Here is a 16,973-nt window from a genome sequence, read left to right on the forward strand (position 1 = left end):
TAGTAGAAAAAATTACTTAGTAGTATGTCTGATAATCTTTATAGAAGAAAATCAGTTTATTTGAAACTCCTTAAGGACTAAGAATGTTAGAACGGTTTGTAAGAGTGGTACCTTAATGAGAAGAGATAGGACAAAGAAGTCAAGCATCCATTACATATACCATTTATAATATAGGTATTGATCTCATTTGCATGATATAAGCACATTTGTGTAGATATATGCAAAAAGTGGAAAATATAGCCCAGGATGTAGAAAACAAGCTTAGATAACTTAATTTTAGTTTCCTGGTTTGGCTAAGTGCTCTCGTTTGACGTATGGCAAGCCACTCATGCCTGTTGTGCTTCAGAAGGCAGTTTTATAATTGGTTTCAATGACTGCATATGGAAATTCCTGCCGTTAGAAAATAGGAGAAGGACTTAAGTCAACTATGGAACAATACCATCACCACATCATTTCTAAAATGAACAGAACACTTCTCCTCCACCTTATGTGGCACTGCAAAGAAAATGAGTCATGTGCTGTGAGAACACTGATGGGAACCACTACAAACATCATAAAGAAATTAGATTGTTATAAAAGATAAAACTTATTTCTTAATAAAAATATATCTCTCAGGCTTATTACATGAACAATATTCTCTGTGTAGAAGGAAATTAGTATTAAGCTTAGAGACCTACAGATGTCATGTTATGTCATGTTAGAAATTAAATGCTGCAGGAATTAAAATCTATAAAAGCTGTTTACAATAATTTGTACATACAATTAGTCATTGTAACTCATTCAATTACTCAGAAAGAACATAACACATGAATTTGGTAGAAGTTTCTTTATTTTTCATGTGAAGAAATCTGAATTGTTTACAAACATTTTCCCTAGCATAACAAACTCACTGTCAACTAAGTAAAAAAGAAAAACAAGTATTTTAACAGCCTACGAGTAACACATTAAATCTTTAACAACTTCTTTTTTAAATAGTTGGTCTATAACTGTAATGTCATGAGACCTTGAACCTTATAGTGAGTTCTACAAAGCTGAACTTTGTAGGATTCAGGACTAACACAGTTTCACAGTTCAAAGAACATTTATACTGTGTATTTGTACCTATAATTTTTAAGAAAAGTAAATATTAAAAAGAGGACTCTCAACTTCAAAAAAGAAAAGTAAAGCACACAGAACTCTGACAAATACATAATGGAAGTCTCCAGGCATTTTGCCAATCAAAACCTAAATTCAACCTATTTACCTGGTTTGTTGCACGTCTGTGCAAGACTGAAATGTGATAGTGTTTCTCCTGCTTTGTCAGCATAGTGTTCTCAAACAAGAGAAAGATAATTAATTAACGATGCAAGGAAATACTAAGTAATGAGGATGTCAGAGGAACTATGCCTGAGCAGCAGATATAATAAACCCATATAGATCTAATAAAACCAACTCAAGAGCCGTGCTAACAGGAAGGCAGGCTCCCATTCTACAATCTCCTGGAATTTCTGCTCATAAGTGCTTAGGCTATTCCTTCTCTGAACAGTGCAATTTTAATGGGATGCAATGCCACAGATGGGGTTCAGTTTTATTCAACTACATCATGTAAAATTATTTTGGTACTGTTATTTTTCAGGTACTGACTGGGACAAAACCAATGAAAAAATCTTCAAGCTACTCAGTCTATTAAATTAGGTTATGGAGTAGCATAGAAAGCTTTTGGTTCTTAGATCAGAGTTTTGAATAACTTTTCACTAGTATTTTATTTAATAAAACAATAGCGATTATTCTGAGATATGCTGACACAATATTTTCGCTCGTAAGATCTAAGGATGAATTCAGATTCCAAACAAATCACTGAGCAGAAAAATTCACTATTTTATCTGATCAACATAAATTGACTTTAAATTCAGTTACTGAAAAAGCCTACCCATTAAATTTGTAAATTGAGCTTTCACACTTAAACAACAACTCTTAAGGAGGACAGACAAGCAAACGCTAGTTATTGATTCTAAAAGTGATTCTAAATGGAAATTCTGTGTTGTTCTTTCTAAATTAGTCTCATCCAGCTTTTATCTTGATCTTTGCCTGTCTGTGAAGCACTCTGTACAACTGCAAAAATTAAACGTTTATACTGCGGAGTATATTACTTGATTGAAACAAGAAAAGATTTCAAGTGTAAATGCAAAAATATAAATCAAGAAATCATGCAATTTACTAAATGAAAAAGTGTAATATGCAATAAATATACAACTTACTTGTTAGAAGGTATATTTAAGGGGCAAGCACACAACTGACAGTCTTCAGCTGTCCCTTTAGTAGGATCACCATAGAAGCCAGGAAGGCATCTATCACAATATGAACCACCTGTGTTGTGTTTACAGTCCTAAACAGAAGATGAAAAGTATAAATTGACCATTAGAGAACTTACATATGGAAACTTACATATAAATTCACCTAGCTCATCATCACACCAGGATTGTAACAACTCTGCAACATATATTCTGATTTTTTTCTGCTCGTTGAGAAACAGTTCTAGAGGTTAGATATCACAATACATGATTCATGTGTGTTTGGTAGTTGTGTTCTTGTGGATAATTTTTTTCTATGTAAAACAAAAAGAATATTTAATTGCAAACCTTTATATTTCCACCAAACAACAGCTGTATTATTGTTCTAGCTTGCTTAAAGAAAACCAACCTTCAGAGCAGCATAAAACAGGTTTAGTATTGCAGTCTTGCAACAGGCCATATTTTGTGACAAACTGTTTTCAGATATTGATTCCAAAAATAAAACCAACACTACATAATTTATAAAAATAAATTATTACATTTCACACGTAAGCGCACTAGTTCATTTTACAAGGTATATGGCTAGCTGTATTTGTAAACAGTAGTAAAGCCTGAATTACTAAATTAATACTTATTTGCTAGAATAGCATCCAGACTCTTATTTTGTGAGTAGAAACAAGAACAAGTACACTGTATATAGGGCCCTATCCAACAGTATGTGTTTGTCTACATGAATGGCCTTCATAATAGAAGAGAGAGTTAATCTGAACATAAAAATCTGAGCAACATAAAATGGCAGTACTAGATTTGCATTTTTGTACATAACTTTTGGCTCATTGCAAATTAAACAATGTTTTAGCAGAATGGAAATTGCTCCTGTGAGAATAGACTTCCCATGATGACTTGCAAGAACCAAGTTTTAAAGAGTAATTACTCTTTCTATTCTTCTTCCTTCTCACATAGAGGGTTTAGAAATTCTAAATAATTTTGTAGAATCCATAATAGATTCAGAAAATTAGTTTTCTGGCTTAATCTCTTTCCTTTCTCCCCCCACATTTTTAGCACATCACACTATTCCTTTCACTGCTATTTGCCACAAGATACCCAAGTGTAGTCCTCTCACAATGAAAAACAGATAAAGGAGTAGGAATGATTTTGGTTGTTAAATGCCATCTTGATGTGCTTGTGTATGGACTGAAAAAGAACATGACAACTTGAAAAGGCCAAAATGAAAGCAATGAGACAGATTTTATTTAATGGGGTGTGTTTTAGACAACAGGAGAGATCAAATCTAGAATCTTCTTTACTCAAGCTGCTGCTTAAAAACTCTTGAGGTTTGTTTTTGGTTTTGGGTTTTTTTTAAGGTGTAGGTATTTTCAAAAGTTTTTTAAGAACACTAGAAAATAGTTTTATCATTTTAATAAGTCATACATATGGTACTGATTGCTATTTAACAGCCTTACTGTCTGAAACGCATAATTTATCCTCAATAAGGAAAACAGCAGTATTCTAAAGAACACTGAGTTCTTCACAGCTTTCCAGGATTGTAATGATTTGTATGAAGTTTTTTTGCATTGTGCTCTGCATAGCCAGTACCATACACCTGGGCAGCTGAAAAAGCACAATACCCTTTCTAGTCTTGAGTGCATTGGAGTCAAAAGCATCCATCTCCAGAAATGCTGCTTGTTGTTTCAAAGGGTGCATTCTTATTGCTAGTGTATGCAACCAGCATATCTTCAATATGAAAGCATTTGTCACAATATTATACTTTAATATATTTAGTAGATTGTGAGCTAATACCAACTTATTGAGACTCTTAATCAATTAAAATTATGGCTTTAGAACAGTCGGCTGGGTTAAAATCAACTTCATTAGGTCATTTAAGTCCATTTGACTGTTATTTCAAGTGCTGACATTAAAAGAGAATCTACCAGCCATACCAAAAAAGTATCTGGGAACAAAAAGATACGCTTTTCAAAGAAGACGTGTCAAAAATAATTTAAGTGTTTCAAAAGAAAAATCCCTTGCAATTCAACTTTTTAAAGGCATCATGTCAAATTATTTGTGCTTTTTCTGAAAAATAATGGATTCTTTTTTTGTGTTAAGTTTAGCTTTAAATATCCTCAGTCACATCTTAAAGTTTCTGAAGAATATGAACAGCTTATATGTCAAGGATGTTATTAAAGCGAGAGGAACTAACACACTACTTTAAAGCTTTGCATCTCTTGCTGAGTGGTATTTGCAGCTTCTGCTTTTTTTTAACATAAAAAACCTGAAATCTTCCATTTTGTAGGAAAACAATTCATGTTACAAAGACCTGACCATCTTCTCCTTGATTAAATATTTTCTGGTACTCTAATATCAGTCATTTCCACATACTGTGACTAAATCTCCTCAATCCAGATATCTGTGTTTTCTTCCTCACAATCTTAGAACCACAGAATATCCACAGTTGGAAGGATCAAGTCCAGCTCCTGGCCTTGCACAGGACCACCCCAAGAATCACACCATGTGCCTGGGGGCATTGCCCAAATGCTTCTTGAACTTTGTCTTGGTGCCATGACCAACTCTCTGGGAAGCCTGTTCCAGTGCCTAACCAGTCTCTGGGTGAAGAACCTTTTCCTGATATCCAGCCTAAACATCTCCTGACACAGCTTCATGCCATTGCCTCTGTGGTCACCACAGAGAAGAGATCGGTGCCTGCCCCTCCTCTTTCCCTGGTGAGGAAATTTTAAGACTGTTATGAGGTCGCCCCTCATTTTATGTCTAAATATTTATGTTTTGAAATTCCACACACTGTATCTCATACTATTTTGAATGCATCAATTTTCTGGACCTCTTTGATCTCTAAACACCATTAAACTTCACTTGGACAACCTCTGGGTAAGTAAGACTGTGGGATTTATTTTTGCCTGAAATTTTATGTATGACTCAGTCTGTACCCTGAAAACTTTTTTGCTGGTGTCCTGAATTGTGTTTTCCACCATTTCCTACTGAGGCAGCTCTTCTGTTTTGGAACAAACAAAATTAACATATTTATGCCTAGTATCAGGGAACCTTTAATTCACACTGAAAAATGACTCCTGCTTAGCTGCATATGCAGCCGAATGTGTACGAACATGGAAAGAAACAGTCAGAATAGAATGCTAGTGATGAAAATAAAATTTTAATCAGGGAGTATGACTGAGTCCAAGATAGTGCCTTTGGCACATTGATGCCCTTCCTCAGGATATCTGTCACAGAGACAACCAGGGAAGCTGTTAAAGCAAGCGAAAGTGTAAGCCTGGGTGCTTATTCTAGTATATTCTCTAGACGCCTAGACCTGACAATGGTATTATGTCTTTGGAAGCACGAATATAGGCTTCTGGTATTTTCAAACTACCGTAATGTCAAGATTACACAGACAATTCCCTTTCCTGGTGTTACAAATGTAGTCAGGATGTTGCAGAGGCTTTGCTTATTTTTACTTGCGGAAGAGCCGGTAGTACCGCATTTATCGAGGACATATCATTTTGTTTCCACGCATATAAATATGGGTGAAGATATTCTATCATTCTTTTGATGAACACTGTCTAAAGTACATGTCCACCAGATCTGACATGGGCCTCATCCTACATAGTAGGATGTTATTTATACACAAAGGAATACAATATGGAAGGGATGCCTCTCTGGACTGCCCACTCACCACTTAGAGGAGAAGATCTGCTTTCTCTGGGCTTGCTAATAGTGATGTACTATCCTGCAATGAATGAAACACCTTGAAATGTGCTTGCTTTTCACAAGGTTTAAGTTTAACCAACTCCTAAAGCTACTGTAAATGTTGTATGTGTAATACTAAAAACAGTATTTCTGAATGTTAGAACTTGCCCTATGTACCAAAGCAGTTATGTACATCACAATGGTAATGAGAACAATGTATCATGCAGCTCTCTATGGCTGCTGTGCAGATCAAAGGGCTTTGCAGGTTACTGCGAGATATGCGTTAAAATGAGCTTTTTATACAGGCCTGTGTTGAAGCAGATGACTTGAGCTTTTATCATGAGTCAAAAACATATTTCAGTTTCTTTTCAGCTACATTTCAAAGCTAAGGAAGAGCAAAAAGAACTATCATATCAGTAAATTAGGTGCCTAAATTGTCTGTTGTATTACTGAAAAAACACCATGAATAATAATAAGGAGGCCAAAAGGCTGTGTAAACCTCAATAGAAAGAATGCCTTTGATGTGAAACATTTCTCTTTTTCAGCATTCAGACTTCTCTCTTTTTCACTTCAAAAGGCTTATGATCCAAATTGAAAAGCAGCATTTAATAGCCTGCATGGATACTAGCCAATCTGACTTACAGTGCTTTCAAAGATGCAAGAAAATCCAGAACTGATTTTAAGCTCCCTGTGCACCTCTTCTCTATGGTATGATCTAGTATAAGCTCAGACAGAGCACATAAAACACAGAGAGCTTGATAACGTGTATAGATTAAAGTACATCTTCAACTGGTTATTTTCCACTCCCTTGTCAGTACTGTATTATCTTACACCAGCACCCTTAAAGCATCAGAAGGGGGAGCTCCACTGTCTCAGTTAACAGTTCACAACAGTTGAAAAGCACAAAAGCAATACAGTAGGCAACTACATGGCCTTCTGTTTTATCCAGGCTGGTGCCACAGACAAAAATAAAGAGGAAACCTGTGCAAGGGCTAAAACTTGAAGACACTGAAGTAAACAACCTCAGAACTTGCATCTGGCTATGTACCCTAAGCAAAATAGACAAGTTATGATACATCTTAAACAAGATCTTCCCTTCCCTTTCTCTTGTGCTAATTGATTTTATCCCACACTGATATTATAGACATTGTAGCTGGAGACCACAGTCATTAATGCAATAAATTTTTCTCAAGAAATACAAATCCATATTACCCAACTAATAAACATTTTCACTGAGTATTAAGAGAAGGATTCAAAACATAACTGTCATGTCAAACACATTTTTTCATTCTTTGCTTACAGTGTAATTAAATTGAGAACCATTTTAAGCTTCTATTCATGAAAAGGCAATTTGAAAAATTCACTGATCCACACATCAGGGATATCTTGTTTTGCACTGCAATGCAATTAAACATCTATGAGCAAAACAGGAAGAACAGTAATAATTCTAAGTGTCAAATTATACTGGAAAAAGCTTGAATTTTCATTTTGGAATTTTCCCAGCAGATATTTCTTAAGGAAATAAAAGGGAACATTTAGAAACATGCACATTGCAGAACCTGCTTGAAATTCTGCAGGGAAACGAGAGTATATCCCACTAAACTGGCACTGGCTTAAATTGTGCTTCTGCAAGACTAATGAAATGAGACATGTTGTTTCAAGTTTCATGCCACGTCAGACAATATAAAACTAAAAATGCCCTTGAGTCAATCAGAACAGTCTATTCAGCATAATTCATCCATTCCAAAAGGCTACTGAATGGACTGGAAATAGTCATGTGCTGGTAGGCTTGCTATGGATAATGTCGTAGATTTAATTGCTGAATTAGTAGGTAACTACATAAAATCCCCATAGCAAAAAAAAAATAAGATGATTTAGCCCAGATTGCATGCTTTTATTATTTTTCCAAAGTACAATTCATTAAATGTTCCTTTGAGGTTTAGTATGAATTTAGATGAAGGAAGCCACTAACAATATCTTCTCATCAAACTAGAATAGAATTTACAAAGTTATCTGCTACATACTATAAATTGAATATACTGCAGGAGACAAGTGGGAGAGGGAGATAAATCTTACATGAAAAATTATTAATATATTTGCTGCTTTCGGCATGCCATACCTTATACTATTGATACTACTGTAAAACATAGATGCTATGTGATAAAGAAAATCCCTTTTTTTTTAAACTATAAAAGATATCATATCTTGGTATGAGGGGATCCTAAATTTCAGCAACAGTTCAACATAAATATTTCTTCTGTTAATCACTGGCTTTGTTCTTGAATGTTTCAGGTCTCATAGTACACTAATTCAGTTGCACTAGTATATTGAATTGATGTTGGCCATGCCCATCAAGTTTCCTGTAGTGACACTTACCAGGCATTCTCCTGTGATATCATCACACGAGTCTGCATGACCAAAGCATGTACATGGTGCACAGACTCCACCAAAAATCGTGCCATTCACACGTCTGTGTTGAGGCCAGCACAACTGCAAGATAAATTAGATGAAAAGTTAAACTGTCGTTTGAACAGAGAAAGGAATGAGATTTTTAAAATTTTGTTGACTTTGATGTTTGGACCCACAAAAAAACATACTTGCCAAATGAATAAAAATACCAACATTTCCCTAGAAAGTTGTTCTTCCTAGTGCTGTGGCTTTGCAGTAACCTTGGCCCTAGTGGCAGATGTGAGATTAGAGGCAGCCTTAACCTGATCGTTCTTCTGAAATGGTAAAGTAAAGCAGAGAAATGAAGCACTGAAATATGACAGCATCAAAGCAAGAGGTACAGACTGAAAAACAGCCAGAAGGTGAAATACTGAGAAGGAGAGAAGAAAACCTCAAAACAACAAAAAACATTTTCTGAGAAGTTCAGCCACAAAGAGCAATTGTGCATCTAGTCTTGTTTGGACTCTAACATAAGGCTGCATTGAAATAAATCACAGGCTGAAAAAATCACCATCTTGTTATTTACAAATTGTGCTTCTTAGTAATTAGCAACTTCCCTTTAATAAAGTGCTCTGATTTTTTAATTTATTTTTTTAAATGTCAAATTTAAATCAATATTAAATGCATGGCCAGTTATTTTGTAGGAAAGGTGACACCATACAACCGCGATCGATCAGCGAAAATTCAGCTATTCCATTTCTTCATAATAAGATGTCAAGCAGCAGTCTTCTGTACTATATATCTCACAAATGGCTTTATAATTTTGCAAACTATTCTTCTACAGTAAGACTGCTCATGTGATCCAAAGACTTTGCATAATATAAAAAGGTGCATGACAGTGATGACCTTCAAAAGCATCTCCCTAATACAAAGCTTGTACTAATAGAACACTAAAAATATAATTTAATAAAGAAAATCCCTTCTCCTTCACATAGACTACAAAAAGGTAACAAGAAGACTCTTCTTTATAAAAATAAAGAAAAATATCCCTTTTTGTCTTACTCCTGAAAAATGTGAAAGTAATCTAAACATGACTTGAAACGATTCTTTAAAAAAAATTCCCAAGCCTGAGGCATTATCCTGGTTTTTCCTTCTTTACATTCCTTATTATGCATTCCTAGAAAACCCTATAAATACTAAAAACTAAAATCTAGAATTAAAAAATTCAAAACCTAAAAAACAACTTAAAAGAAATTATTTTATTTTAATTTCTGAGGCATGAGATGCCAGTGGTTTCTGCAAAAATCTGTCTTCCTCTTTCAGTGAATGAAAATAATGGTCTTGTGCCCAGATACAAACGATGTCGCACAAAACAAGGTTCCAAAACTCACTAATTCTAAGGGTCTAGACATGGAATATCAACATCAAGGTGTAGAACAGAACTAAAAGATTACAGATTGAGATCTTAACAAGAGAAATTATGTAACATTGAAAAGTCAGGAAAGTTCTTGACCATCATAGTGATGCAACTTAAACACATCTTCTTCTACAGTGGAAGAAAAGAATAGATAGAATGGGAACAAATCTGTGGGAGAAGAACAATTAGATGTGAAGATGTTGACAAATAAAGGCCAGAAAATTCATGAGTGGAGTAAAGTAACTATCAAAAATGAGTCCAATTGGTATTAAAAACATAATCTGCTTTACCTGTGCTCATGCAATTCTGTGTTCATATACATGCAAAAATGTAGGAATTTTATTTGCCCAGAATCTTGTAAAAAATAAATTCCAAATTTGTGCAATGGAACAATCTTAGAAGAGAGCATATTTTAGATGGGATTGGTTGTCTTCTGAAGACCGATCATGTCAAAACATTCACAGCAAGAAGATAAGTAAATAATGGTTGTTTTTAGTGCTGCAGCATCTATATCAGGTAGAACGACATCATTATGCAGGAGACAAATACATTACATTAAATAAAGAAAAAAAAATGAAAGTGAAAATCTGCACAAAATCAATGAAAATGAAACTCTGCTAGGCTGAAGATGACAGAAATAAAGTGTTGGACAAGTCGAAAGTATTCAGAGGAAGAAACAAATATGAGATGTAAAAAAAAATTAAAATTGACATTTTCAACTTCTCTTTCCATACTTTCTTAGCTGCAGTCTGTCTGGAAATCTAAAACTTTTTTTTTTTCCTATGCCCACTAGCATGCATAGGAACTTTAAATTTGCAGATATATATATATATATATATATATATGTAAATATTTTCTCTTGTGGAGTATGATCTTAAGTATATATCAAATTTCAGGGACTGTTTATAATTGGAGAGAAAGTTTAGCACTGAAGGACATAATGTTGGACAGAGAAATTCAGCAACACCAAGACAGGAATTCTACCCAGGTCCTTCAACTTCTACAACAAAAATAGATATTGAAATATCTACAGTCAGGGCTTTTCCAATTGCTTTCTTGGTCATCACATCTAAAAGTGAATTTGGAGAAAAAATAGACAAGTAAAACAAAAAAGTGTAAAGCACAATGACACTACATCCAGCTTTTTTCTGAAAATAATTGAACAGACAGACAATGGTCAGACTTTAAAACTATTTCTCAGCCACGGTAAGCAAGGTATTCCTCTACAGTTATTTTTCCATCTGTACCATTTTGAAAGTGATAGGAATATCCATAATTCCTTCAGGCTTTCTTTCTACATTAGTTTATCTAGTCCCAGCAACAAGCAACCACATGAGACTAGACTCTAAGCCCTAAATATCACATATAAGCATTAAAAATTTTAAAGAAAAAGAGAGTTGACAAGCAAATGCCTAGAGTGCCTGTGTAAATGGCATACTGTTTGTAGTTTTGTGAAGCAGAGCATCTTGGTGTTTGAAACTATTTCCTTAAAGGCAAAGCTTTTGAAGAATTTTTTTTTTGGCTTCTATTTACCCCAAGCTATGCCCATGTGAGCTAGTTACTCATATGTATACTTGTATGAACACATTCTGTGTGAACTAATGAATTTGTTAGGAAAGTGGGTATTTTTCTGAGCATGTGTCTATGTTATTATCCGTAACAGGACCAAAATAGAATGAAACAATCCTCACAAGAACACATATGCAATTCTCAATGACACTAAGGCAAATGGTAAAGCCCTGGGAAAACAAAGGAGGAAACTCAACCATGGTAACTCATATAATTTGATCCAGCTTTGTTATGCCCATGTCAGACAACTGACATTTTCCTTCTAATTGTGATAGGTGCATTCATTCATATTATCAATTGGCCGAAGAGAACAAATATTGTTTTCACTTCCTTTTTATTAACCAAAATGTCTTTTCATAATTTAGAAATCACCACAGAGGTTTAAAACTTCAGATTTTAAATATTTTCAAATATAATGAACTGTTACCTAGAAATAAGGGTAATAAGTCAAGTCATACCAAATTCCTAACAGGAACAGGCAACTCTCTTACTATTTTCTACCAACACAGGTCTACTGGCTGCTTACAACCATCACAGTGTTAGCCCAATGGAACTAGACTGAACCATGATACTCACCTCACATGAGGTACCGTCATAGCCCGGAGGACAGTCACATAACTCCACTGCAGATGCCACCTTTCTTCCCGTTGAAGTGTGGTCAGCAGCTTCCATGATAACGTTTCTTAGTCTGGATGTAACAGAAATTAAACAGGCAAATTAGATGGAAGTGTATCTGCAGCTGAATGCAACAAATACTTTATAGTGACATTCAGTGCTTGTTTCTGTTTTCCTACTTAAAAAAAAGGTTTTCATATTCATCTATTTCTTCCTAAACTACATGTCTGTAGGCTTGTTACTATTTTTGTTCATCATGTGAGGGAGACTATGGTCAGACACACATTGATAAAAATAGATTAAAAAAGTCTCACAGCACTGTAGCAGGAGATGGAAGGCTATTCCTGGCCTGCAAGCCACTTGTGTCAATTTGCATTGCAGTTGCATATAGAGCAAATCTGACACTAAGCAGACTCCTCAAAATTTATAAACTACCAGTCCAGCTTTCTAAAATATTACATTACTAAGTTTTGGTTATAAGGTACTTTTAGTCTGGATATTTGACTTCTGAAAAAGATTTAATCCCTGTCCACAAGGGTTGAGAACCTAAGTATCACGTATATCAAAGAAAAATGTATGTAAATGAAAGGAAAAGGAAGTCTTCTACCATACATCCTGTTTTCCCCAATGACAGAGAAAAACAAATGCTAGACATTGCCTAAGGAGTCATTGTTTAGGCAAACACTGAGCATGTTTTTTTCAAAAGCATGGAAGTATGATGAGAGAAACGATAAGAGTCTTTTGATAATCTTGCAGGTATTATGAGAAACAGGCGTCTTGCCGATACCATCCAAGGAGTCTTTCTGCTGTGCCTTTTGCAACTGGACTTGTCTATCTCGCACTGGCCTCTTTAGCCACCAGCGTGCTTGCAGCAAATGCGGGTAGAGCCCTTCCCAAATCTTCATTCGTTAAGCCTAGTCATGAATGAATGAATGAGAAACAGGTGTAGTTTACCTCAGTAGTATCCATTTGGGGAAAGGGATTTAGGAGTTTAGTTCTTATGAGAATTCAGAAGGAACATTAAGGTATTACAAAGGCTCAATGACTTCACCCAGTAATATTAACAGAGTGTTTTATCACTAGAGCTACTTGAAGAGCTTCTTTTGAAGTCTTCTTCAGTAGAAAATACCTTTCTATCATGATATATATTTTGTTTAAAAATAATCCATTTTCTTTGGAAAATGTAAAACAAACATTTTTTTCCTCCATAGTAAAGCATTTATCTTTTGGCTGCCAAAAAATCCTGAAAATTATTTGGATGACCTCGAATAAGAAAACATCCAAGAAAAATATTTTGTTGTTCCTGTAGCAGTTGGAGGAAAGGTTAAGACAGAATATTTTCCCACTTGATTTTATGACTACTCTAAATAAGACAGACATGAAAGGTAAGGGGGAAAAAAGAGAAGACTTCTGAAATTAAGATAGAAACTTCTGAAAAACAAAAATTTTACCATCTCTAAGAATATGACAGGAATTTGGAGGGACTACCATTGTGGATTATTCAGTTAGAAACTTGAATCTGATTCAGTGATACTAGAACTTCTGTAAAACGTTCTTGATACCGTTTTAAGAAAAGAATACTTGTTCCTATCCAGATCTTCAGTAAATTCTCTCTCGCTTTTCAATATATGCCCTTTGTTCCATTGCTGTACGCTTATTTTGCTATTATTCTTTTGAGTTTTCCTTACAACAAGATAACCAATCTCTAGGATATTAGATATCAAAAAGTGATGACTTACAATAAAAAAAAAAATCTAAAAATTTAAGGAGAAAAATCTGTAAATGAAGAAACAAAATTTTAATAAAAGGTCAAATTTTATTTCTCCTTTGAACTACAGCTAGTTCCCTCTCAGCACAGATCTTGGAACAAAGAAAAGCACTAACACACAGAAACAATCCACTCAGTATAATTCCACATTTCTATTCACTGAATTGTTCCAATTTGCATTACATTCTGCTATTTGCTAAATGGGATTTTAATGTGTTTAACAGTTTTTAGCATTAACAGTTACTCAGTGAAGAAAGCTGCAGTGATTTTCTTTTCTCCCATTTTGATGTTGCAATTTCGATTCCTCGATGCCATTCTGCATTCATTAAAATACATAATGCTGGCAGTAATGGGGCACTGGATCCTGGAGATGCATGAACAATCTGAGATTAGACATCAAGACCAAATATTTAAGATGACTGTTACTGTCAGCAGGCAACTGTTGACTTCTAAAAACAAACAAGATTAAAAGGGAAGGGGACGTTTCAGGCTGTATCGGCATAGTTTACTGTCTGCTGTGCCAGGCATCTGAATCACATCAGCTGCACAAGGCACACGAAGTACTGACCCAATCATTGTTCATTTGTGTTGAAGCCAATTCTACACAGGGAAGAAAACCCTCGACCTCTTCTTCCCTCTTCCTCCTTGTGTCTAGCACTGACTCTTTTGTATGTGGTTATAAGCAATCTATTATCTTTAGCACAACGATTTCCAATGTCTATCTGTGTGTTTGCAACATTTACCACCAATGACCACTCTGAATATTAAAACTGAATAAACAGTGCTACTAAACTTTCTTTGAAGCACAAGCTAACAGTATTAGATTAAACAAAACAATAAAAGAGAGTTATCTTTTCCTGGCCAGTTGCTTCTATCACATATGGACTTAATTGCAACATTTTGGAAGATCTGTCAACTTAGAGGAGGATCAGGATATAAACCCAGAAGCTGGGTTTGTGTTCAGAATGATTGCTGTATTTCTCTATTCTCATTTTTTTATCCCACTTGATCATCTAAATGAAAGCCCACTCATAATTAGGAAGCTTCCTAATTATGCCATAGAGCAACAACAACACTGTAATCTTAAAAAGACCCAAAAAAAATGTACTCAAAACCACGCTCAAGTCAAACTCAGCATTACTGAATTAATATTGTTTCGTAGCTACTTAAAGTGTTACTGACTGATTAGTGTTTCTAGTAGGTTAAACTAAACAAGAGTTAAAAATGCAATCTTAAAATTAAAGCTCTTGCTAACTGGAAACAACACCATTGAATTTTTAAGTCTCTTTCCACATGACTGCAAGAAAGTTACTTTATTTTACAATGTCTCCAGTCTGGTCTCTTTTTAAGCACAGATTATAATAGCATCCTTGGAAATGCTTACATACGTGGTGTCATTACCCATTTTGAAAACTTGCAGTATTTAAATGAACAGGTTGCTTAATATAGCATTCTCTAATTAGTATGTTGCATAATTCTGTTGGTGCTTTGAAGCAGAAATTGTCATTCATGAAGGATCTAATAACCCTGCAATATTTCTGTCTCTCTGCCAGATCCTCTTAACCCTCTCAAAGGAATATCCATCTGTCCACTGCATATACTTGTTTATAGATATTAAAAAACTTTTAGTTCAATCTACTTATCTATTAAGGTTTAGCTCTACACTATGTCTTTTCAACATTGTCATCCTTCGGAGACCATCAACAGTAGTCCTTAATCAGCACAACATATCACAAAGAATATCTTCTTCATTGGGCCTACATTTTCCCAGCAGTACTAAAGGGGCAGAATATGGAGAAAAGAGTTATTTCACATGATCTTAAGAGTTATGAGCACAGCTTTGTGCCTAGCATATTTTAGCATGAGTGGAAGTCAAAGAGAATATAAAAAAGTCATTACTGAGGCATACCCTAAAAGTCAGCAATATGCCTACAATGACAGGTGCTAAGATGGGCTGGGTGACAGTAGATGCTCTTGTTGCTACAAGAGGTGACTGTGAGCACAAACTGTTCTGAGAAGACTCAACTCCACTCAGTAAATCTCGCCCCCATGGGTGAAACTATGATTCCTACAGTTAAATCAAGGATGAAAAACTGAATTTGTTTAACTGTGATTGGAATTTCACATCTTCTCTTCTCCCATGCTAAACTGCAATGAGCACCCTAACAGTACACAATAAAATGTGTTTACTTTAGACTTGTGGACATGCTGACACATGTAATCACAGTAACACAGTAACCACTGCATTCTTCTCTGGTAAGAGACATCATAGGGACAGCTAGAAATGTACCAGTAATATAAGACCATTTCTAGTAAAAAGGATACTCTTCAAAATTACTTCAGTCCCTTCCCCTAACCCCCTTTTAACTCATTGTCTTTCAGGGACCAACGTTCCTAGCTGTAATGTCACTACACCTAGAAGCTGATGGCTACTAATACACAAAGCATAAATTATATGTTTGTCACAGATCTCTTCTTAAAGAGTATTTCCAAGACATGTTTTTGGAAAATTTTCTATAACACACAACTAAACTGTTCCAAAGTGAACAACACTACCAAACAGTGAGGCACCACACACGGCCAAATGGCTAAAGTAGTAATCTGGGATGCAGGCAGTGATGTATAGTCTTCCAAACGTGCCATGGAGAGGTCTGCCACTTCTTACTTACAAGGCACAAATTACAGACTGTGTCTGTTCTACATGTGTGCGCTTATCTGAGCTATATGCTGTTGCCCAGAGGGGATCTCATCCATCCCACCCTCACTGTTCCACAGTAGAGGCAAGATGGAGCCAGTACATGTCCAGCACTTTCTTCACAGATTTTAACTGCCCAGCCAAAGTGGTTTTTTGTAGGAAAGCCCCCCTTGTCATAGAAGTACAAACATCAGTACACAAATATATCTAAACCTCTGACAACCGAAGTTTGCATTTCCCATAATACTTAGTAAGAACTTCGGCCCAAAGAAAGTCAATCATACATATCTCCTCTAAAAAACATAGCATATAAGCTCCTATTGTTCACCCCAAAATTGCTCTTGCACTCCTTTAGTTGGGAAAATTCTGACTAATGGTTTCCGTTTTTTATCTGAGTGAGAACAGAGTGGAGGAACAGCATTACTGAGCTCCCACTAGTCTCTGCTGAAAGCTGTGGATTAACAGCTTCTCATGGTCTGCTCACAATGCATAAGAGATGAGCTCTGGCCTGCTATTTTGGCTCTCCTCTAAAACCAGAGTGGGAAACTGATG

General features: G+C 35.3%; 1 protein-coding gene across 4 annotated transcripts in view; it reads right to left on the reverse strand.

The window, feature by feature from the left end:
- LAMA2 (laminin subunit alpha 2) overlaps positions 1–16,973 on the reverse strand; it is a 357,383-nt gene that overhangs the window by 141,756 nt on the left and 198,654 nt on the right. For all 4 annotated transcript variants that reach the window (XM_051792082.1, XM_051792081.1, XM_051792084.1 and 1 more), the window contains exons 15-17: positions 11,920–12,031; positions 8,346–8,459; positions 2,238–2,365 (exon numbers count right to left, since the gene is read on the reverse strand). In XM_051792082.1, coding sequence (XP_051648042.1) covers positions 2,238–2,365; positions 8,346–8,459; positions 11,920–12,031 — 354 coding nt within the window. The remainder of the gene's footprint in view (positions 1–2,237; positions 2,366–8,345; positions 8,460–11,919; positions 12,032–16,973) is intronic.

Source organism: Manacus candei, unplaced genomic scaffold, assembly GCF_025592945.1.
Source record: "Manacus candei isolate 608988 ecotype Guabito, Panama unplaced genomic scaffold, ASM2559294v1 h1tg000034l, whole genome shotgun sequence".
NCBI classification, from domain to species: domain Eukaryota; kingdom Metazoa; phylum Chordata; class Aves; order Passeriformes; family Pipridae; genus Manacus; species Manacus candei.